This window comes from Copadichromis virginalis, linkage group LG17 (assembly GCF_057382275.1).
Source record: "Copadichromis virginalis isolate Kocher_CV1m ecotype Utaka linkage group LG17, C_Virginalis_male_GT1.1, whole genome shotgun sequence".
Classification (NCBI taxonomy): domain Eukaryota; kingdom Metazoa; phylum Chordata; class Actinopteri; order Cichliformes; family Cichlidae; genus Copadichromis; species Copadichromis virginalis.
Genome location: NC_140634.1, coordinates 24,096,187 through 24,119,671, shown reverse-complemented (window position 1 = coordinate 24,119,671; position 23,485 = coordinate 24,096,187). Strand labels below are relative to the sequence as shown.

The following is a 23,485-nucleotide window of genomic DNA, read 5'->3' as shown; positions in this document are numbered from 1 at the left end:
GAAGGCACTGGCTCATGTTGACTGTTAGTCGATGTTTCTGTTCCTTAATTATGAATATTTTCTGATTTCTGTCTTTTGCGCAGGGTCATTCTTGTTTGGACGGATAATCAGTTCTGAAGATGTCACCCTGGTGTTTAGGAAATTTTTATCGTGCAGCATTTAGAAGCAGAAAGTGGAACGATTATTAGCAATCAGCTTTCTCTGCAGCACATGTGCAGTTTTAAATGATTCAAAATAGAAGAAAAGAGGCACACAAGGCTGGCGTAGAGTTTAATGTTATATAATAATGTTTTGGGGGATTTTTTTTTGCCAAAACTGAGTAAAGTCAGCAGCAGAACTGCAGGAAGCCGTGAGGCATTGCCTGTGGCTTGGTGAGAAGACATAACAAGGATAATAAGACTTCTTTTTTTTCTTTTTTTTGAGTAATGCACAAACATAGAATGTTTTTCCCCCCCTTCATGTTACAGCGAACAAGTGTCTGGTGCAGAAAAATAGATCCAATTTAAAATGTCAAGGTGTGCTATTAAAGCTGCGGTGTTTTTCTCAGAGCTCTGTGCAAAACACTTTGTATTGTCACCTGTGAAAACGCTGTGACACGTTTCTGAAGTTGGAATGAAAGTCTCCGGGGTGCATTTTGGACTTCAGATTTTATCCCTCTGTGGATGTAGTGGATCTGGACAATTCTTCAGATTTCTGTCGGGGTTATTTGGTCCCTCTGAATCAGATTGTTGCATGTCCCTTTCAGCAGAAGGCTCACATGTGTCCCTGTTAGATCAACTAGTTTAAAAACCATGTGACCATTGCTGGAACTTTCCTTTCAGGAAGCCACGAATGAGTGATTTTATTCCTTTGTTCCCAGAAGAACAAGTGGAAAAAATGTTAGCTTGCACACTATACTGACAAAAAAAAAAAGAAAAAGAAAAGACAAACCTGTCAGGTCATGCTTCCATTCACCTCCATCAAGGTTCAGTACACATGATCTAAGGCTTAGGAACCTTCCTAGAGAGAATTGAGACTCAGTGTCTCCTGCAATGTGCTGCTTTCACGGTGAGCTCACTGCCGTCTGCAGACTGTAGCTTCATATTTAATCCACAAACATGAGAGATATTGATTCTTTCATCTTGCCTTCTAGCAACATGCTTTGCTAAAAGTCACGCTTTTCCCTTATGGCGCGATATTCAAGCTACCATGCATGCATTATGGAGGGAAAAATCTTTTGTCTTTGCAGCACTTTTTGAGCTCTTGAGGCTTGTTGACATAGTAACCACTCACAGGGCTGCTTTAGTTTTCCTGCTAATTGCTAAAAAAAACAGCCAGTCTAATCGGTCAGTATCACTCTCAAACTTCCTCTCCTTCTGTAGGGAGCCGTCCACTCTACAGGGCTCACAGAGTGGCCAATCAGGTGGGATGCATACCACGAGAGCTCAAACACAAGGCCAAATTTCTGCTCGCCTCCTCCACATTTCTTGTCTAACTTTTCCATCGAATGTAGTAAAGCTATAAAGGACATGATTATTGGTACAGTAACAAAAGCTTTGTGATCTACATTATAGTCCTACTGGGTCAACGCTATGCAGTGTCTGTGCAGGCTTTGGTTGTGTGTAGATAGATAGTCCATGTTGACACTAAAAGGGGTCTGAATTTGTCAGAATGTAGCCTCAAAACATCAGGTATTATTTTCATTGTTAATTTTTAATTAGCTTTTTTTCTTAATCTTTCTGCATTCAAATATAATGAAGAGGAAGTCTTGGTCAGGATATTCGTCAGCTACACTAGAAGTCCTAAAATATAGCCCGTTCCCCCACGAGGCAGCATACTATCCGGTGGGTGCCCAGATGTCCTGTCCAATAACTAAACTGCTTTTTCTGAAAGCAGTTAATACTCAGGTCCAACCCAGCACCACGTACAATAACAATACAGGAGCTTTCTGCATTTTGGCTCAGTGTTCCTTCAAGTGTCAACCTTTGAATGTTGTACTGGTCAGCAGCAGGAAGTCAGGTCAACACAATATGAACAAAGAGTTTTCAAAAAGGTTTCATTTGTTAAAGGTAAGTTTCCATCTCTGTAAAGGAACAAGCAGACACAGGACATACAGTACGGTGTCGTTTTTCGAAAGGTACCCAAAAACAGCCAAAAATTATACAAGAATTACACAAAAAAGTAAAGAACATTAAGCAAGTGGACCTGTAAGAGGTTACCTGAACTGGATACTACTGCTAAACATCCAGACCAAAAAAGTTATTAATAATTTTACTAAAAAAAAAGTTGGTATCATAAATTTAGGGCCAGCATTGTCGAGACCAATACCAATACCATACTAGTACTTTCAACCTATAAAGGGAGCTTATGTAGGGGAGAGCAGTGTGTCAGGATTTATGAGATGAATCATCATCAATTTGCAAATTTGAACTCTCGTCCAATCTCAGTATCAGCGGTATTGATACCATCGATATTTGGGTCGATCCAGCCATCTCTACTCGGCATCCTCTTTTATCAGTTCAGTTAGGGGCTGAAATAACAGACAAGCAACTCAAAAATAATCATTTAGATAATTAGTTACAATAATCATTTACTAACTAATCATTTTGAGTGCTACTTAAGCAAGTTGACTTGAATGTGATAACCATGTGGGAGAATAAGACCTCCATGTCTGACGTTTGTGAGTGTCCATGCATGGTGGTGGTTGTGGAAATGAATATCACATTCCCACTGAGGAAGATGGGTTTAGATACTGTATCCTGCTATGTGACGTGACTCTGCCATCACACAAAATTTGAACATGATATCTTCAACTGCGGATGCTAGAATGCTAACAGGCAGACAAACGAACAATACCAATAATGCAAACATTTCAAAATGTATACTCTTGTTCAAGTGCTGTAAATGTTTGTACTCTGAGGCTATCTGGGTCGAATTCAATCCATATCTGTTGAGGTGGACTTTAGATCCACCGGTGCGGGTCGAGGAAAAGAATGATTTTCATGGTATATTGAAGCTGTACGTGCCATGTCTGTGTGTATTTTTCGTGAAACACTGGTGACTGAACTCTATGTTCAAAGTGTCTGAGTCTGTGTTTCCATCACATTTGCCCGGCTTCCCATAGAGACAGACACCTGCTGGTCTTTGAAGGATCATGGGTGGAAACAAGAAGGTTCCTGGGGACGTTTCTGTATGGAGCTTGAATGTTTGACTAAATCTTTAGGGTTGGTCACTTCCTCCCACAGTCCGAAGTATACATTAGTTTAATTTTCTTTTTTTTGTTTCTCTTTGTAGTGCTGTGGAGGTCATAAACGTGTAGCTTGACAGATGTTTTGACTTGATTACACACATTTTGTGTGTGTGTGTGTGTGTGTGTGTGTGTGTGTGTGTAATCACATAATATGATACCCCCATATACCAGTATCATTCACTAAGTGTTGCCAGTAGGAACAAAGGCAGAAGAATTTTAATCATAGTTTTAAGTTTGACCTTATTTGACCTTGAAGAAAAGGTCATAGGTCCAAAGTACCATGATTTTTAGAATCCCCATAGATTATTCTCTATATGTCTATATGTTCTCAATAAAAGCATGGTATTAAGAAACTCAGTCTTAAAAGCTACTGTATATATAGTGTTAGTGCTACTTTGACCTTCAGATAAGTCTATTAACCTTTAAGGAGAGGTCAGACGTCACATGTGAGATGATATTTTAAAAAACAACACGTGGCACACAAGAATTATAGTTTCTAAGTAATATGCATCCATGCAAATGCTATAAAAACACTGATAACTATAAATATTAGTTAGTATAGTAGTAAAAGTAATATTAGTTAAAGCAGAATAATAACAATTGTGCAGAATCTTTATTAACTGCTTTGTTCTAGACAATACCTTTTATTTTTTTGCTTGTTATTGAAGCCTGTTTCATTGCCACACTGTCAGCTGTTGTATGAGTTCTAAGCTCAATATTCTCTATATTATTTATGAGAACTTATTTTATTTATGAGGAGCAGCGGTATTTTCACGGGAATGACTGAGGGGATTTCGGTGCACCACATGGAGCTTTAAACTAGTCCCGTCGCCGTGACCCAGCATCCTTTTCATCTGCTCATCGGGCACGTGAAGAGAGGCAGAGAGTAGGCAGTGCAGGTTGTATCTGTTTATGTGGCATTAGACTGTTTCTAAAGTATATATATATATATATATATATATATATATATACTTATATAATTGCCTCAGAGGTCACAGAACGACGTGGTTGATGTGACATGGAAATGTTGTTTGTCATTTTTTAATCACAAACTTGTGTCAGCGTTCCCTCTTCCCTTCATCCTCTTCCCTGTTCCTCGCCTCCGAGGGGCCAGGCTGCCTTCTTTCTCACCTCTGATGTTTATTACACAAACATCACCCAGGATCAAATATTCCTACTTTTTTTTCCTATCTGGAGAAGCCAAGTGTTAGTGAGAGATAACATGTAGAGTGAGTGGGAGGTGGGGAAAGAGAGCGCTGCAGACTTGTTTATATGTCTTGATCTGACAGGATGAATAATTCAGCAAAGGACTCCCTGGCACCCCGGTAATATTATTAAAAGAATAGTTTGGGCAGTGGTGGGGGTGAAGTGAAAATGAAGATGGGAAGCCTTGATTACAGAGGGCACTGTGAATTATTCAAACCTATACCTCCACCTAAAAACACACACAAGTGCAAAATCTGCAGCTCAGGAAGTCATGAATGTCAATATGTTTTTTTCAAGAGATTTCCCTGCTTCAATCTGGGACAGGAGTAGGACAGACAGCTTCTCTCTTCCGAAAAGCCTGAGGAATCCCTGCTTTTCTGTAGTTTTTATGCCACTTTTATTCAACTGATATGTTGTTTACTCTGCAGTTTCACAGACCTTTATAAAAGCCATCCCTCTTGATCCATGTCTTCTGCTTAGAAAAACATTCGTTAGTTTCAGTCTAGAGATACAAATTCAGTCATGTGTTTATCATCTTCATGGAGCAGACTTTAAGCTGCTTTAGTCAGTGGTTTTACTTTCCCAATTGGTGGTTCATTGTATGTAAAAGTCATTTTAGTGGCACGTCCATCTGTGCAGTTCCTTGAGGCTCCATGAAATCTCTTACCCTCTTTTATCTGATCATTTGAGATTGAAGGCAATGTTATAGTGCAACCCTGTTTTCAACAAAGCTGAAATGCACGGAAAATGTAGATTAAAACAGAATTCAATGATGTGCAAATGGTAAAAGGACAGAATATTACTTGAAATGAAGCACCACGTGGCAGCATCATCCAGAAAGCTGGAACAGGAGCATGTTTACCACTGTGTTGCATCACCTCTTATTAAAAAAAAAACCAACTTTACAAGTTTAGAAAGTGAGGAGAACAATTGCTGTACTTTTGAAAGAATGTAAGAATGTTTTAAAATGTTTTACTTCAAGCTTTTTGTCTCATAATGCACCCATGGGTGAAGGGTATGGATTGCAGACAGAGTGCACAGACTGCTTTATTACAGAGCTGTGCTCTTGTTGTAATAGGTGATTAAGGTTTAGCATTAGCTTGCTTAAATCAGCAGGATCTTACCTGAGCAAGATGCCTTCAGGAATGTGAAAGTTAACCATACCATGTGCACTTAAACGCTGTATGCTGTCATAACGTCATGGATGCTGTTTTTCTGGTGTGCACTTATAATAAGCTAGATGCTAATCTTGTCTTTTTCTTTATATGGTAGCGTTTTAACTGAAGTTCACTGGACACTTTATTAGGTTGAGCTCCAGCCTTGACCAGACTGGAGCACCTAATGCCACCAGAACAGCTTTGATTCTTTGTGACGTTGGAAACATTCTTCAGAGATTTTGCTCCATATTTATACAGTTATTCCAGATTTTTCAGCTACAAATCCATGATGCAATTCTTCCATTCGACCACATCCCAAAGATGGACTGTTGGGTTGAGATCTGGTGACTGTGGAAAGCAGTGAACCAGTAGAAAAACTGGTCTGAAATACTCAATTCAAAATCTTCCCCACTCTGTTTGGTGTTAACTTCAGCAGGTTGCCTTAACTGTGTCTACATGCCTAAATGCACTGAGTTGCTGTCATGTGATTGGCTGTTTAGATGTTTGTGTTAACAAGCAGTTAAAGGGGTGCACATAGAAGGCCCAATTTTCTACTTCTTCAGTAATTGTTTCGGTCGTTCCAAACAAGAAACAGCACCGATCGCACATCTCGTCCCAACTCTCACCAATTATAAATCATTTCCATTAGCTCTGTAATAAACACCCATTAGTTAACAAGTCTACAGCAACTTAAAATATAAAATCTCATGTTTAATTTTATGCCAAAGGTAATTTTATGCCAAATGTTGACACTACATTAGGATCCACTATACAAGAGAGTGACTTGGCTGTGTTATGTACTACCCAACCACATCTGAAGGAAAAAGTGTGTGGCCAAACTAACAGGCAGGGTGAAATCTGCTTTCAGAGCTCCTCTGGTGCCACCCCTCTGTCTCAGTAATCTCTTTGCATGAAATTTGTGGCTTTTCCCAAAGTCATGAATTTTACAAATGAGGTCCACCGTTTCAGACAACCGTTCCCCTTAAGTTATTCACAGTGGTATACACAACAAATAAATGACTGTTAGGGTGACAGTTGTGGATAAAATACAATTATAAATGCTTCAAAGAGCAGTGAGTTAAATATCTGCACTCATAGAAAATGATCTCAAACACTTAAAACTGTGAACACCATATGTACTAACAAACCATTTTAAAGAGCTTTTAAATGAGCTAAGTGTGAAGCAGCTGCTAACTACACCTCACCATATAGCCAGCTTTCAGCAAATCATTCATTTTAGAGGAGTCTTTCATTTCTTTGGATTATAGAAATTCTTTATTGCTGCAGATCCGGCCATGCTTTTTTGTTTTAACATTGAGGATTTCCATTCGAGACACACCCTAATACCAGCTGCTCCATTAATACTGCTCAGTGGTTAAAACAGCAATGGAAAAAGCTATTAGGAAAAAAATCATGTAGACCTCCCCGGAAAGGCTGTGGGAAGAAAAAGGAGCAGGACTGGGACTGGGGAATACTGGAATTCTTGGGTTGGACACTGTGGGAAGAGGTGATGGTGGGAGGAATCTGAGTCTGGAGAGGTCTTTTCTGTACAGGGAAAACTAAAGAAAGCTCATGAACTTGGTGCACTGTGTCCACTGTGCGAGGGTTTTTTTCTCTTAGCTGCCGGCATCAACATAGACAAATTGTCCACATTCCTCCATGTTGTAATTACTGTTCTTTGAAAAATGGCATATCCCACTGTGCTGTGTCATTAGGATTAGCACCCGGCGTGGTGTTGCTTTCCATTCTATTGTAGCAGAAAACTCAATATCCAATCTGTCACAAGCCATTCTTTGCAGCTACACAATGCCTGGCTGCAATAACAGCTCCTAAATGGATTAATTCTTGCTAGCGAGCGTAATCTGCTACCATTTGTTTTCAGCAGAAAAAAAAAAAGAAACACACCTGAGATCACGACAAGGTGATTTAGATGTGAATACTTGAAGAAACAAATGTGGCTAACAGACGATTCAGTTCAATTAGAGTTTGAAGGTTGAGGTAAAAACAAGAAAGCTTTGTGAGCTGTGAGGTTTTCAATGCAAATAAGAAGAATCATCACGTACAGTATGCCATTAACCCGTGACTCTGTCCCCATGTTTAATCATTTAGACAAATGTTTGCTCTCTGGCTGCAACATGAAAGTGGTTTTAATCGCACAGCTTCCCAGTTCTGTGCAGAATATTTATCTCAAAGTGCTGATTTGCATTTCTGCTGCTCCTCTTGTCTTTCTCTAGAGTTTGCATTCCCCTGTTACTTCTTGTCTGTGATAAATCTGGCATCAGCAGAAAGCTGATGGGAAAATTACCAGAAGAAGAAGAAGATGTATGAGTTGTTGTTTTGCCATTTTTTTTTAAATTTCCTTTGTTTTCTGTGCCGTCTCCAGGTGTGCTGAGCCTCCCAGAGAGTCTGAACCTGCACAGGGACCAGCAACGCTCGGGGAGGGGCAGTGAAGGTCACGGGTACACCCAAGCCGAGCTCCGGACCCTGGAGCAGTCCCTGCTCGCGACCCGAGTGGGAAGCATTGCGGAGCTGAGTGAGTGTGGTATTTTTTTATACACAGAACAAACAGTGAGAGCACACTCAGCAGAGTTCTAACCAGGTGGGAAAGAAGGTTTCACTAGTCTCGCATTATGAAAATCTCGGGATTTTACTTATACCTAAAAGTCTGCTCACAAGACAATTGAAATGCATCTACAGTTCCAGAAGAAATTGGGACTGACAAGGGTCTTTTAGATACTGTGCTGTCAGGCGAAATAAATATTTTCATTAGAAAAGTTATTTTTTAAATGTGTGACTTTATAATTCTCTCGTGTTATTTTGGAGGAATTCTGGCCCACTATTCTTTACACTGCCTCAGTTCATTGAGGTCTGCAGGCATTCATCATGCAGCTTTCTTAATGTCTCTCCACAGCATTTAAGTCGGGTTGAGGTCTGGACCCAAAGTGTTGCAGTGGCCCAGTTAGATTCTGTTCTTTTGCAGCCATTCTATTGTAGATTTATTTCTTTGTTGGGGGATCATTGTCCCGTTGCATGACCCAATTTCGGCCAAGCTTTAGCTGTCAAACAGATGGCCTCACATTTGACTCTGGAATACTTTGGTATACAGAGGAGTTCATGGATGACTCACTGGCTGCATGATGCCCAGGTCCTGTGGCCAAATTTGGTTCTGTGCATTACAGCCAGACATCTCCAGTTCATCTCGTCTGTCCAAGGACGTTGTTCGAAGACTCTTAAAGTTTATTCAGATGGAAATTTGCAAACCCTAGCTGTGCTGCCATATTCTTTTTAGACAGAAGAGGCTTTCCTTTGCAGTCCTCCAAAGCAGCTATGCTTGTTCAGTCTTTTTATAACAGCACTGTCAAGAACTTTAAATTTTATCACGCAAAATGAGTCTGAGAAGCAGCTCTTGGGTTTTCTGCAGTTTCTCTGAGCATTGCATAGTCTGACCTTGGGGTGAATTTGCTGGGACAGCCACTCCTGGGAAGACTGTTAAAACACAACTGTGTTAAGACACAGCTGAATCATCCAGACCTGCAAACTGGCAAAAGCCTGGCTGTTACTTACCCTCTTATTTTGCGGTAGATGTGGGTCAAGGGGTAGAACAGGGTACCTACTAATCAGAAGGTTGGTGGTTTAATCCCTGGCTCAATGCCAAAGCATCTTTGGGCAAGACACTAAACCCCAAGATGTGTGAATGACAGATAGAAAGCATTTAGACAGAAACAAAGTGCTTAAGTGGATGACATATGTTGTATAAAGTGCTTTGAGTGCTCAGGTATAGTAGAAATGGACAGTAAAGATGTACTTAGTTTATGACAGGACTCCAGAGATTCCTGTCAAAACTCTTTTCACATGTCTGTAGATCAACTGCTCTGAAATTGAAAAGAAGCAAGTCTTGCAAGATGTTGGTATTCAGCTATTTTGACCTCTACTGGAGAAACACAAATATGTGCTGGACGCTCTAAAAAGTGTTTGTCCAGAATTTTGCTGGAGAAATGCAGGCGATTTCTCATTTGTCTTTCTGCACTGGACTGCAGAATCACGGAGCTTTGAGCACTTTACACAAGCTGTAGCTCGGCCTTAGTAGGTCTCACACTGTTAGAAGATACAGGCGGCAACGGGCTGTGTGCAAGATAAGTCAGAATAAACATAAAATATATGCTCATTGATCTCGTAGCTATAAAATTTTTATATGAAATTCTATAAATCACACATGCCTGCAGTAGGTTAGAGTTAAATCTTTTGAAGGTTTTCTCTACTTCTGTTTAAATTCTGTAGATTTAATTCTTCTATTGATTGTAAAATCGACATTAAATACTCAAATTTAAAGAAACTGAATACTGACTTATAATACTGTTGCACAGACACTATGTGTAAATCCTCTAAGTCCAGCATGCAGCATATTATAAATGTTGCAGTAATTGTTGAGCACATTAAAACCGATCTCTCAGGGACTTCCATCTGTGTCCATCTGCTAAATAGGCCCATTAGCGTGAAGGAATGCGATCTCGCTGTCCCTGTGGGCTGTCACGGTGGTCTGAGGTCGCCCGGCATTATGCTGCTGTCCCTTCACCGCTCACCTCATCCACCTCTCCACCCTCGCTTCCCCCTGTGACACGCTGCAGCCAGTTACTGTTTGATTACAGCTGTTCTAGCACCTGTTTATGAGTTTCCCCCCTCCGGAAACCTTTAAATCCAAGGTCACAGCCTCCAAGGCTTTTAACCTCAACTTGAAAGGAAGAGCTCCACCTTTAACTCCGGCACCTCCCCTGCCTCCTCCCCCGTCCTCGTCCATTTCACAGTCTCATATTAGATCATCCTGTCCCCCGCAGACGTTTGCACAATGTGATGCTGTATGATTGTGTCCCGGGCGAGCGTTTGCTTCGACCCCCGCAGCACATTAAAAACAGTAAGTCACCGCGCAGCAGCGCTTCACACAGGAATTCAAGGTCTTGTTTTCAGCCTGGAGGCAGTTTGTAAAACATGCCGTCCTTCATCATCACCATAATCATCATCTATACTGGGATACAATCGACACAAGAGAAGAAAATGTTCTTCAGCTTGTTATAATAACACAAAAGTAATCCACTCTTCTACCACTGTAAGGGTTGTTTTTCAAACCGGCCTTGTTTGACCTTTTAGTTTACTTTCTCCCAGCACTTGTCTGACCTTTGGCTTTGTCAGGAAACAGCACCATTAATATGTATAACTACTACTGTTCAATAGTCACCGAGTGGTGGCATACGGGTGGAGAGGACCCATATGAAGTCTGCAGGAAACTAAGAGGAGGACAAAAACAGGCCAAGGTCCAAAAACACTCCAAAAAGCAATAAAGTACTTGCAAAAACATGCTTACTAAAATAAGAAACAGAGAAGACTGTGAGTATACATAGATAATAAAGTAGGAATCCAGAAGGGAACAAACTAGGAAATGACTTGATTGCTTGACCAAAGAGAGAGAGAAGGAAGGGAAGAATAAGCTTATCATCTGATCAGGAACCATCATGATCTGTCATGATCTTTGATCTAAAACTTTACTCTCTCAGCAGTCTTAGGTTGTTTTTGTTTTTTTTAATTGTCCCCTTGTTGTCTGTGTCTCGCTCTAGTAATCTGTGTACCTTGTTATGTGTACTTCCTGCCTTATTCTGAAGAGGTACAACCTGTGTTGTATTATTGTTATCTTTGGACTTGTCCCACTCTTGTTTCCCCCTCATTAGTGTCACATGTGTTTAATTGGTAACCCTGATTGTTTGTTATGTTGCCCTCCTGTCCTGCCTGTCTCTTGCTTGCTTGTGAATTACTGATAACTTTTGTTTGCTCTTATAATTGTTGGGGTTCTGATGACTTTTTGGATTTGACTTGCTAAACTCAGGAGCTTCTTTTGTTGCCATTATCCAGAGGTGGGACCAAGTCATTGTTTTGCAAGTCTCAAGTAAGTCTCAAGTCTTTATCCTCAAGTCTCAAGTCAAGTCTCAAGTAATGTCAGGCAAGTCAGAGTCGAGTCTCAAGTCACTGGTGTAAAAGTCCAAGTAAAGTCACAAGTCTGAAATTTTGAATTTCAAGTCCTTTCGAGTCTTTAAAAAAAAAACGAAAAAAGAATGTTGCAGTTATGCTAAATGTAAATATTAGACCATGTAATTTTTAAATCTGTGTTTTTCTCAACACATGACAAAATAGTGAACTTGGAAAATATACACAAATTGTGAAATTGCACCTCTTTAAAATGCAGCTCAATTAAACCTAGCTCCAAGAATAATTTTCACTGACAGTTCTGAGATAAGCTGCATGTTATTCTTGGATGCGCTTGTAGGACCGGCTTTAAAATCGCATGACAAAAATATCATACACATTAAAAAAAACTGCATCACCAACGTAGCCTGGACAACATTTGCTAGTTAGATGAAGTCAGCTATCTCATCGTAGCATATTTATATGCATATTTATAATCATACGGTTCTTGGAGTGAGTGCACACACTCATGAAGTTTAGTAACTTCAGGTCACTGCAACAAGCCCAGGTACAGTTTACCGACGGATGGGTGCAGGACCTTGAAATGCACCGTGTAGAACGAAAGACCATCGTACGTATCATAAGTTTACCAGTCTCACAAATCGTCGTCATAAATACACATTCGTTAACCGTTTATTAATAGGACCTTTGAGCTCAACGGTAATTAATTAGTAGTGGAAATAATTTCTGGTACGCGTTACAGAAATGTAGCAGTGACAATAATACTGTATGCTGTAATCGTACTGGGCAATTAGTGATACAAAACAACAGTTTTACCCTGTGAATAAAAGTATATGTTTTTGTCAATGTACCATAATAACAGAAGCGAAACACAATATTGTGTCAGGACAATTCACTATTTATGCACAATAAACAAAGGAGCATAGCGCGACAATTTCTGTTCAGCGTCAGACTTGCTTGTAACCTATATCACCAATTATGTTATGAAAATGACGTATTAACTACTAAAAAACACTGACCTTTGTGGAAATGCTTGGAGCAGACTAACCTGTGAGCTGGAGTGTTCTGGGACGTTATATTTGATCTTTGAATGGCTGCGATCCAGGCCATCCGTCGCCTCTTTGTTACTTCGGAAACATGGCTCGAACAATTTCTCTTCAACGACGTAATCCGATAACAACCGATTTCTTTACCCGTCGGCTTCCCGTGGCTGTCATGCGACCGGCTATTGCAGTTAATAATACAACAGCTTCTTGACATTTTTGTGTTTCTTTTTATCGCTGTATAACTGATTTCAATTAAAAGCCTGCGTGCGCTAGTACCTCTTGCCACGAGTTCCCAGAATCCTTTGTGGTTCTACCCCAGAATGACATCACATTTTCAATCTCTATATGCATGTTACATTTTATATTTGGGGTGAAATATCAAGTCTTTTCAAGTAAACCGGTTCAAGTCCAATTCAAGTCCCAGGTCATTGGTGTAAAAGTCTAAGTCAAGTCACAAGTCTTACAACATTTTTTCAAGTCAAGTCTAAAGTCATAAAATTAATGACTCGAGTCTGACTCGAGTCCAAGTCATGTGACTCGAGTCCACACCTCTGATAGAAGCCACTAGAAACAAACTATTCCAGCCTAATTGATGACATTTATGGCATTTGTTTTCTGTGCTGACTGATATGCTGCTCAGTGCTTTGCTGCCTGCTTTTAAATCAGATGTCACTCTGAACATAAACACAAGCTACATGTGATGTCTCTGATGTGTATCTGTTTCTACCCGTGCTGATGCTAGCATGACTAAAGCTAGCCAAGCAGCAGTAAATATGTGAAGCAAGGCAGAAGGATATACTCATCAAACAAACAGGATCATAAGAATATAAAACCACGAGCACTACAAATGTAACAGAAATATGTTGACATAAAATGGCATGTTATTTGAAATCTACACGAAACAATGACACAACTACCGTACTTTTTTTCAATTTTTTCAATTTATTTATTTTTTACCAATTGTCCAAATTAGTCTGTGATTGGCCTTAGTGTGACAGAAATCATATTTATATACAACTAAATATGACTCAGCAAACATGTTTTAAATGGATGATTCCTCACTTGATGATGAATGATCCATTTCCATATTTGCTGAGTCTTAAATTTGATGTCAGTGAACTTTTCAGTGGTTGGTGTTAAAAAAAAAAGCCCCCAAATCCCCTATGAGCAAGCACTTGGCGACAGTGGAGAGGAAAAACTCCCTCTTAATAGGGAGAAACCTCTGACAGAACCGGGCTCAGGAAGGGGTGGCCTTCTGTCTTGACCAAGAGGGGTTCAAATGTTCACTGACAATTTAGTTGTATATAAATATGATTTTTAGGACTTGATGTTGACACCAATTATGTGAAATTGGGGACGCGCACAGTTCCGCTTCTTCTTGTTCTTCTTCTTCCTTGGCGGAATCTCTGGCAGGCTCTTAACTTCAGTCTTGAGTTCAGCCACCTTGACATTGAGCATTTTCTGTTTGTCTTGTACACTTTGCAAAGATTCCTGTACAGAAAATGCAGCTGACTCTTCTTTTTCTATCTTCTGTTGTTCTGTGGTGTCTTTTTCTTTCTGAGGCTCCTGCAGAGACCTTGCAGTGGATGGCCGTGAGTCCTCTTTTCCCATCTTCTCCTGTTCTCCAGTCTCGTTTTCTTTCGGAAGCTCAAATTTGTGCATTTCATTTGCAGCAGTGGAATTTTGTTCTTTGTGCTGCTGTGGGATTTTAAGTGAGGAAGCTTTGGCCCCTTTCAGCTCTGGCTCCAGAGACTCTAGCTTCAAATCATGAAGGGCCTTGTTGGGGCAGAGCTGGGATTTCAGGTCACTGATTTCCAGGTTGAGTGTCTCCTGCTCCTGCCTATGTTTAACGGCCTGCTCTTCAAGCTGATTTTGAGCTGCTAGGAGCTGTTTCTGGAGCATCTCAATCTGCTCTTGCTGAATCCTACATTTGAGCTCAAATTCAGCCTCCTTAGAGGACTTCAGTCCTACAGAGTCAGTGTGTGAAGCCTCTGTGGTTGGAGTGGCAGACTCCACACACTGCTCTGTGGTAGGGTGGCTGATTTGGTCCTGCAGGGTAGCAATCACCTCATCCAATATGACCATAGCTTCATTGTCACTCACGAGAGTGTCTGTCTCACTGATGTCATAGGTCTTATTACTAGAAGCCTCTTCCAGCTGCTCTATGAGGCCTTTGATCGTTTCCTCGTGATTTCGCTCGTTCTCGTTAATTTCTTCACGAAGTTTGTTCACCTGAAACTGGTGATAAGAGGCCCTCTTGTTTGCACCTACCATTTTACAGTAAAGGTCGTTCTGATGGTGTTGGGAGGCTTCCAGTTGGTGTCTGAGAGCAGCAATCTCGTGCCAGGGATTAAACGGGGGTCTAAATGTGGGAATGGGTTGATATTGCCAAGTCCCTCCATTAGGCACAGGGTTTGGTCTGCTGGGGTTCTTCCCATTTCTCTCTCTCTCCATGTCCTCCTTTGCATTTGAAATGGGGAGGGATTCAGCCTTTTCTTTTTCAGGAGTGGCTCCAGTGTTTTTTTGCATTTCTTCATTTTTCGGGTTTGCTCCATCACCCGTGCTGTTTTGAGCTTCAAGAAGAGCCCGGGCATATGCCCGAGTAATTGCTCTTCTTGGTTCTTCAGCCACTCTTTTCTGTTTTTGCATTTTTTGTTTCTTTGGTTTCACAACCGTTTCCTTTGGTGGTTGTGCCACAGGAGACTTTTTAGTATTTGGTTGTGCGGCTTTATCAACCTCAGGTTTTGGTGTGATGACCATTTCTATTTTTGCTTCTGCCATTGTAGATGCGTCAGCGTGTGCGTGTGCGTTTCTCTGCGTCCGCCTTGTCTTTGTTTTAACAACCAGGTTGCTTTGTGTTTCTGCCATCCGAGATCCACTAAAGTTGGTTGAACGTCTCCCCTATTTATAGGGTTTTCCAGTAGAATGTGCACTGTGACATCACAGGCTGTTCCTGTGATGCGCTGTTCCTTTGAAGTGCCATGATTGGAACAATTCAAAATAAAATGCCCACAAACCTAATGTAAAGGAAAGGCTTTTATTTTGTAGCACATACTGAATTAACACTATAAAAGCTACTCTACAGGAATTGCAGTAAAAAATAAAACAAAAGCAAAATATGTTTTTTAAATGGTTGTTAAAAAAACTAACCAAAGTAGAAGACAACTGTTTAGTGGAAAGTATTCGACATTCTAAAGATTCTCAGGCATAATAACTTCTTTCATAATTTAAACAAGGACAGGTAGAAAACGTTCATATTTAGTGAAAGATATTTATTAACATTATCCAATGAGAGTTACTGAATGTCTGTAGGCAGTGAGATCTTGGTGGTTGATGAGGCTACAGAATGTCATCTATGTTTTGTTTTAAATTCAGTTTCAATGCTGAATCTAAGAAACAACAGACTGCAGAGGGAGACTTTAATAGAGGTTTACTAACTCTTACTATCATATACATTGTGGAAAAATCTGTCTTTATTTAGCATAATATATTTGTTATAAGCACTAAATATGTTTTATGATTAACTGATGAACACTAACGTACCAAGCTGAAAATTCTGCTCACCAGTCAGCAGCTTATATTCACAAAAAACAGATAAATCTGCGATCCATGCAACTCTAACCAGCAGAGGTGGGACCAAGTCATTGTTTTGCAAGTCTCAAGTAAGTCTCAAGTCTTTATCCTCAAGTCTCAAGTCAAGTCTCAAGTAATGTCAGGCAAGTCAGAGTCGAGTCTCAAGTCACTGGTGTAAAAGTCCAAGTAAAGTCACAAGTCTGAAATTTTGAATTTCAAGTCCTTTCGAGTCTTTAAAAAAAAAAACGAAAAAAGAATGTTGCAGTTATGCTAAATGTAAATATTAGACCATGTAATTTTTAAATCTGTGTTTTTCTCAACACATGACAAAATAGTGAACTTAGAAAATATACACAAATTGTGAAATTGCACCTCTTTAAAATGCAGCTCAATTAAACCTAGCTCCAAGAATAATTTTCACCGACAGTTCTGAGATAAGCTGCATGTTATTCTTGGATGCGCTTGTAGGACCGGCTTTAAAATCGCATGACAAAAATATCATACACATTAAAAAAAACTGCATCACCAACGTAGCCTGGACAACATTTGCTAGTTAGATGAAGTCAGCTATCTCATCGTAGCATATTTATATGCATATTTATAATCATACGGTTCTTGGAGTGAGTGCACACACTCATGAAGTTTAGTAACTTCCGGTCACTGCAACAAGCCCAGGTACAGTTTACCGACGGATGGGTGCAGGACCTTGAAATGCACCGTGTAGAACGAAAGACCATCGTACGTATCATAAGTTTACCAGTCTCACAAATCGTCGTCATAAATACACATTCCTTAACCGTTTATTAATATAACCTTTGAGCTCAACGGTAATTAATTAGTAGTGGAAATAATTTCTGGTACGCGTTACAGAAATGTAGCAGTGACAATAATACTGTATGCTGTAATCGTACTGGGCAATTAGTGATACAAAACAACTGTTTTATCCTGTGAATAAAAGTATGTTTTTGTCAATGTACCATAATAACAGAAGCGAAACACAATATTGTGTCAGGACAATTCACTATTTATGCACAATAAACAAAGGAGCATAGCGCGACCATTTCTGTTCAGCGCCAGACTTGCTTGTAACCTATATCACCAATTATGTTATGAAAATGACGCATTAACTACAACAGAAGACTGACCTTTGTGGAAATGCTTGGAGCAGACTAACCTGTGAGCTGGAGTGTTCTGGGACGTTATATTTGCTCTTTGAATGGCTGCGATCCAGGCCATCCGTCGCCTCTTTGTTACTTCGGAAACATGGCTCGAACAATTTCTCTTCAACGACGTAATCCGATAACAACCGATTTCTTTACCCGTCGGCTTCCCGTGGCTGTCATGTGACCGGCTATTGCAGTTAATAATACAACGGCTTCTTGACATTTTTGTGTTTCTTTTTATCGCTGTATAACTGATTTCAATTAAAAGCCTGCGTGCGCTAGTACCTCTTGCCACGAGTTCCCAGAATCCTTTGTGGTTCTACCCCAGAATGACATCACATTTTCAATCTCTATATGCATGTTACATTTTATATTTGGGGTGAAATATCAAGTCTTTTCAAGTAAACCGGTTCAAGTCCAATTCAAGTCCCAGGTCATTGGTGTAAAAGTCTAAGTCAAGTCACAAGTCTTACAACATTTTTTCAAGTCAAGTCTAAAGTCATAAAATTAATGACTCGAGTCTGACTCGAGTCCAAGTCATGTGACTCGAGTCCACACCTCTGATAGAAGCCACTAGAAACAAACTATTCCAGCCTAATTGATGACATTTATGGCATTTGTTTTCTGTGCTGACTGATATGCTGCTCAGTGCTTTGCTGCCTGCTTTTAAATCAGATGTCACTCTGAACATAAACACAAGCTACATGTGATGTCTCTGATGTGTATCTGTTTCTACCCGTGCTGATGCTAGCATGACTAAAGCTAGCCAAGCAGCAGTAAATATGTGAAGCAAGGCAGAAGGATATACTCATCAAACAAACAGGATCATAAGAATATAAAACCACGAGCACTACAAATGTAACAGAAATATGTTGACATAAAATGGCATGTTATTTGAAATCTACACGAAACAATGACACAACTACCGTACTTTTTTTCAATTTTTTCAATTTATTTATTTTTTACCAATTGTCCAAATTAGTCTGTGATTGGCCTTAGTGTGACAGAAATCATATTTATATACAACTAAATATGACTCAGCAAACATGTTTTAAATGGATGATTCCTCACTTGATGATGAATGATCCATTTCCATATTTGCTGAGTCTTAAATTTGATGTCAGTGAACTTTTCAGTGGTTGGTGTTAAAAAAAAAAGCCCCCAAATCCCCTATGAGCAAGCACTTGGCGACAGTGGAGAGGAAAAACTCCCTCTTAATAGGGAGAAACCTCTGACAGAACCGGGCTCAGGAAGGGGTGGCCTTCTGTCTTGACCAAGAGGGGTTCAAATGTTCACTGACAATTTAGTTGTATATAAATATGATTTTTAGGACTTGATGTTGACACCAATTATGTGAAATTGGGGACGCGCACAGTTCCGCTTCTTCTTGTTCTTCTTCTTCCTTGGCGGAATCTCTGGCAGGCTCTTGACTTCAGTCTTGAGTTCAGCCACCTTGACATTGAGCATTTTCTGTTTGTCTTGTACACTTTGCAAAGATTCCTGTACAGAAAATGCAGCTGACTCTTCTTTTTCTATCTTCTGTTGTTCTGTGGTGTCTTTTTCTTTCTGAGGCTCCTGCAGAGACCTTGCAGTGGATGGCCGTGAGTCCTCTTTTCCCATCTTCTCCTGTTCTCCAGTCTCGTTTTCTTTCGGAAGCTCAAATTTGTGCATTTCATTTGCAGCAGTGGAATTTTGTTCTTTGTGCTGCTGTGGGATTTTAAGTGAGGAAGCTTTGGCCCCTTTCAGCTCTGGCTCCAGAGACTCTAGCTTCAAATCATGAAGGGCCTTGTTGGGGCAGAGCTGGGATTTCAGGTCACTGATTTCCAGGTTGAGTGTCTCCTGCTCCTGCCTATGTTTAACGGCCTGCTCTTCAAGCTGATTTTGAGCTGCTAGGAGCTGTTTCTGGAGCATCTCAATCTGCTCTTGCTGAATCCTACATTTGAGCTCAAATTCAGCCTCCTTAGAGGACTTCAGTCCTACAGAGTCAGTGTGTGAAGCCTCTGTGGTTGGAGTGGCAGACTCCACACACTGCTCTGTGGTAGGGTGGCTGATTTGGTCCTGCAGGGTAGCAATCACCTCATCCAATATGACCATAGCTTCATTGTCACTCACGAGAGTGTCTGTCTCACTGATGTCATAGGTCTTATTACTAGAAGCCTCTTCCAGCTGCTCTATGAGGCCTTTGATCGTTTCCTCGTGATTTCGCTCGTTCTCGTTAATTTCTTCACGAAGTTTGTTCACCTGAAACTGGTGATAAGAGGCCCTCTTGTTTGCACCTACCATTTTACAGTAAAGGTCGTTCTGATGGTATTGGGAGGCTTCCAGTTGGTGTCTGAGAGCAGCAATCTCGTGCCAGGGATTAAACGGGGGTCTAAATGTGGGAATGGGTTGATATTGCCAAGTCCCTCCATTAGGCACAGGGTTTGGTCTGCTGGGGTTCTTCCCATTTCTCTCTCTCTCCATGTCCTCCTTTGCATTTGAAATGGGGAGGGATTCAGCCTTTTCTTTTTCAGGAGTGGCTCCAGTGTTTTTTTGCATTTCTTCATTTTTCGGGTTTGCTCCATCACCCGTGCTGTTTTGAGCTTCAAGAAGAGCCCGGGCATATGCCCGAGTAATTGCTCTTCTTGGTTCTTCAGCCACTCTTTTCTGTTTTTGCATTTTTTGTTTCTTTGGTTTCACAACCGTTTCCTTTGGTGGTTGTGCCACAGGAGACTTTTTAGTATTTGGTTGTGCGGCTTTATCAACCTCAGGTTTTGGTGTGATGACCATTTCTATTTTTGCTTCTGCCATTGTAGATGCGTCAGCGTGTGCGTGTGCGTTTCTCTGCGTCCGCCTTGTCTTTGTTTTAACAACCAGGTTGCTTTGTGTTTCTGCCATCCGAGATCCACTAAAGTTGGTTGAACGTCTCCCCTATTTATAGGGTTTTCCAGTAGAATGTGCACTGTGACATCACAGGCTGTTCCTGTGATGCGCTGTTCCTTTGAAGTGCCATGATTGGAACAATTCAAAATAAAATGCCCACAAACCTAATGTAAAGGAAAGGCTTTTATTTTGTAGCACATACTGAATTAACACTATAAAAGCTACTCTACAGGAATTGCAGTAAAAAATAAAACAAAAGCAAAATATGTTTTTTAAATGGTTGTTAAAAAAACTAACCAAAGTAGAAGACAACTGTTTAGTGGAAAGTAGTCGACATTCTAAAGATTCTCAGGCATAATAATTTCTTTCATAATTTAAACAAGGACAGGTAGAAAACGTTCATATTTAGTGAAAGATATTTATTAACATTATCCAATGAGAGTTACTGAATGTCTGTAGGCAGTGAGATCTTGGTGGTTGATGAGGCTACAGAATGTCATCTATGTTTTGTTTTAAATTCAGTTTCAATGCTGAATCTAAGAAACAACAGACTGCAGAGGGAGACTTTAATAGAGGTTTACTAACTCTTACTATCATATACATTGTGGAAAAATCTGTCTTTATTTAGCATAATATATTTGTTATAAGCACTAAATATGTTTTATGATTAACTGATGAACACTAACGTACCAAGCTGAAAATTCTGCTCACCAGTCAGCAGCTTATATTCACAAAAAACAGATAAATCTGCGATCCATGCAACTCTAACCAGCAGAGGTGGGACCAAGTCATTGTTTTGCAAGTCTCAAGTAAGTCTCAAGTAATGTCAGGCAAGTCAGAGTCGAGTCTCAAGTCACTGGTGTAAAAGTCCAAGTAAAGTCACAAGTCTGAAATTTTGAATTTCAAGTCCTTTCGAGTCTTTAAAAAAAAAAACGAAAAAAGAATGTTGCAGTTATGCTAAATGTAAATATTAGACCATGTAATTTTTAAATCTGTGTTTTTCTCAACACATGACAAAATAGTGAACTTAGAAAATATACACAAATTGTGAAATTGCACCTCTTTAAAATGCAGCTCAATTAAACCTAGCTCCAAGAATAATTTTCACCGACAGTTCTGAGATAAGCTGCATGTTATTCTTGGATGCGCTTGTAGGACCGGCTTTAAAATCGCATGACAAAAATATCATACACATTAAAAAAAACTGCATCACCAACGTAGCCTGGACAACATTTGCTAGTTAGATGAAGTCAGCTATCTCATCGTAGCATATTTATATGCATATTTATAATCATACGGTTCTTGGAGTGAGTGCACACACTCATGAAGTTTAGTAACTTCCGGTCACTGCAACAAGCCCAGGTACAGTTTACCGACGGATGGGTGCAGGACCTTGAAATGCACCGTGTAGAACGAAAGACCATCGTACGTATCATAAGTTTACCAGTCTCACAAATCGTCGTCATAAATACACATTCGTTAACCGTTTATTAATATAACCTTTGAGCTCAACGGTAATTAATTAGTAGTGGAAATAATTTCTGGTATGCGTTACAGAAATGTAGCAGTGACAATAATACTGTATGCTGTAATCGTACTGGGCAATTAGTGATACAAAACAACTGTTTTATCCTGTGAATAAAAGTATGTTTTTGTCAATGTACCATAATAACAGAAGCGAAACACAATATTGTGTCAGGACAATTCACTATTTATGCACAATAAACAAAGGAGCATAGCGCGACAATTTCTGTTCAGCGCCAGACTTGCTTGTAACCTATATCACCAATTATGTTATGAAAATGACGCATTAACTACAACAGAAGACTGACCTTTGTGGAAATGCTTGGAGCAGACTAACCTGTGAGCTGGAGTGTTCTGGGACGTTATATTTGCTCTTTGAATGGCTGCGATCCAGGCCATCCGTCGCCTCTTTGTTACTTCGGAAACATGGCTCGAACAATTTCTCTTCAACGACGTAATCCGATAACAACCGATTTCTTTACCCGTCGGCTTCCCGTGGCTGTCATGTGACCGGCTATTGCAGTTAATAATACAACAGCTTCTTGACATTTTTGTGTTTCTTTTTATCGCTGTATAACTGATTTCAATTAAAAGCCTGCGTGCGCTAGTACCTCTTGCCACGAGTTCCCAGAATCCTTTGTGGTTCTACCCCAGAATGACATCACATTTTCAATCTCTATATGCATGTTACATTTTATATTTGGGGTGAAATATCAAGTCTTTTCAAGTAAACCGGTTCAAGTCCAATTCAAGTCCCAGGTCATTGGTGTAAAAGTCTAAGTCAAGTCACAAGTCTTACAACATTTTTTCAAGTCAAGTCTAAAGTCATAAAATTAATGACTCGAGTCTGACTCGAGTCCAAGTCATGTGACTCGAGTCCACACCTCTGATAGAAGCCACTAGAAACAAACTATTCCAGCCTAATTGATGACATTTATGGCATTTGTTTTCTGTGCTGACTGATATGCTGCTCAGTGCTTTGCTGCCTGCTTTTAAATCAGATGTCACTCTGAACATAAACACAAGCTACATGTGATGTCTCTGATGTGTATCTGTTTCTACCCGTGCTGATGCTAGCATGACTAAAGCTAGCCAAGCAGCAGTAAATATGTGAAGCAAGGCAGAAGGATATACTCATCAAACAAACAGGATCATAAGAATATAAAACCACGAGCACTACAAATGTAACAGAAATATGTTGACATAAAATGGCATGTTATTTGAAATCTACACGAAACAATGACACAACTACTTTTTTTCAATTTTTTCAATTTATTTATTTTTTACCAATTGTCCAAATTAGTCTGTGATTGGCCTTAGTGTGACAGAAATCATATTTATATACAACTAAATATGACTCAGCAAACATGTTTTAAATGGATGATTCCTCACTTGATGACGAATGATCCATTTCCATATTTGCTGAGTCTTAAATTTGATGTCAGTGAACTTTTCAGTGGTTGGTGTTAAAAAAAAAAGCCCCCAAATCCCCTATGAGCAAGCACTTGGCGACAGTGGAGAGGAAAAACTCCCTCTTAATAGGGAGAAACCTCTGACAGAACCGGGCTCAGGAAGGGGTGGCCTTCTGTCTTGACCAAGAGGGGTTCAAATGTTCACTGACAATTTAGTTGTATATAAATATGATTTTTAGGACTTGATGTTGACACCAATTATGTGAAATTGGGGACGCGCACAGTTCCGCTTCTTCTTGTTCTTCTTCTTACTTGGCGGAATCTCTGGCAGGCTCTTGACTTC

General features: G+C 40.0%; 3 protein-coding genes across 4 annotated transcripts in view; 1 reads left to right on the top strand and 2 right to left on the bottom strand.

Annotated features, from left to right (window-relative positions):
* LOC146689473 (ankyrin repeat- and BTB/POZ domain-containing protein 3-A) overlaps positions 1-23,485 on the top strand; it is a 288,208-nt gene that overhangs the window by 167,013 nt on the left and 97,710 nt on the right. For both annotated transcript variants that reach the window (XM_085437119.1, XM_085437118.1), the window contains exon 2: positions 7,976-8,125. In XM_085437119.1, the coding sequence (XP_085293245.1) occupies positions 7,976-8,125 (150 nt within the window). The remainder of the gene's footprint in view (positions 1-7,975; positions 8,126-23,485) is intronic.
* LOC146689477 (uncharacterized) lies at positions 13,531-15,476 on the bottom strand. Its single transcript, XM_085437121.1, has 2 exons — positions 15,002-15,476; positions 13,531-14,968 (listed from the first exon to the last, which is right to left on the bottom strand). Exons 1-2 carry the CDS (start codon positions 15,474-15,476, stop codon positions 13,926-13,928), a joined length of 1,518 nt encoding a protein of 505 aa, XP_085293247.1. The 3' UTR covers positions 13,531-13,925.
* LOC146689476 (uncharacterized) lies at positions 18,276-20,221 on the bottom strand. The gene is made up of 2 exons (XM_085437120.1): positions 19,747-20,221; positions 18,276-19,713 (listed from the first exon to the last, which is right to left on the bottom strand). Exons 1-2 carry the CDS (start codon positions 20,219-20,221, stop codon positions 18,671-18,673), a joined length of 1,518 nt encoding a protein of 505 aa, XP_085293246.1. The 3' UTR covers positions 18,276-18,670.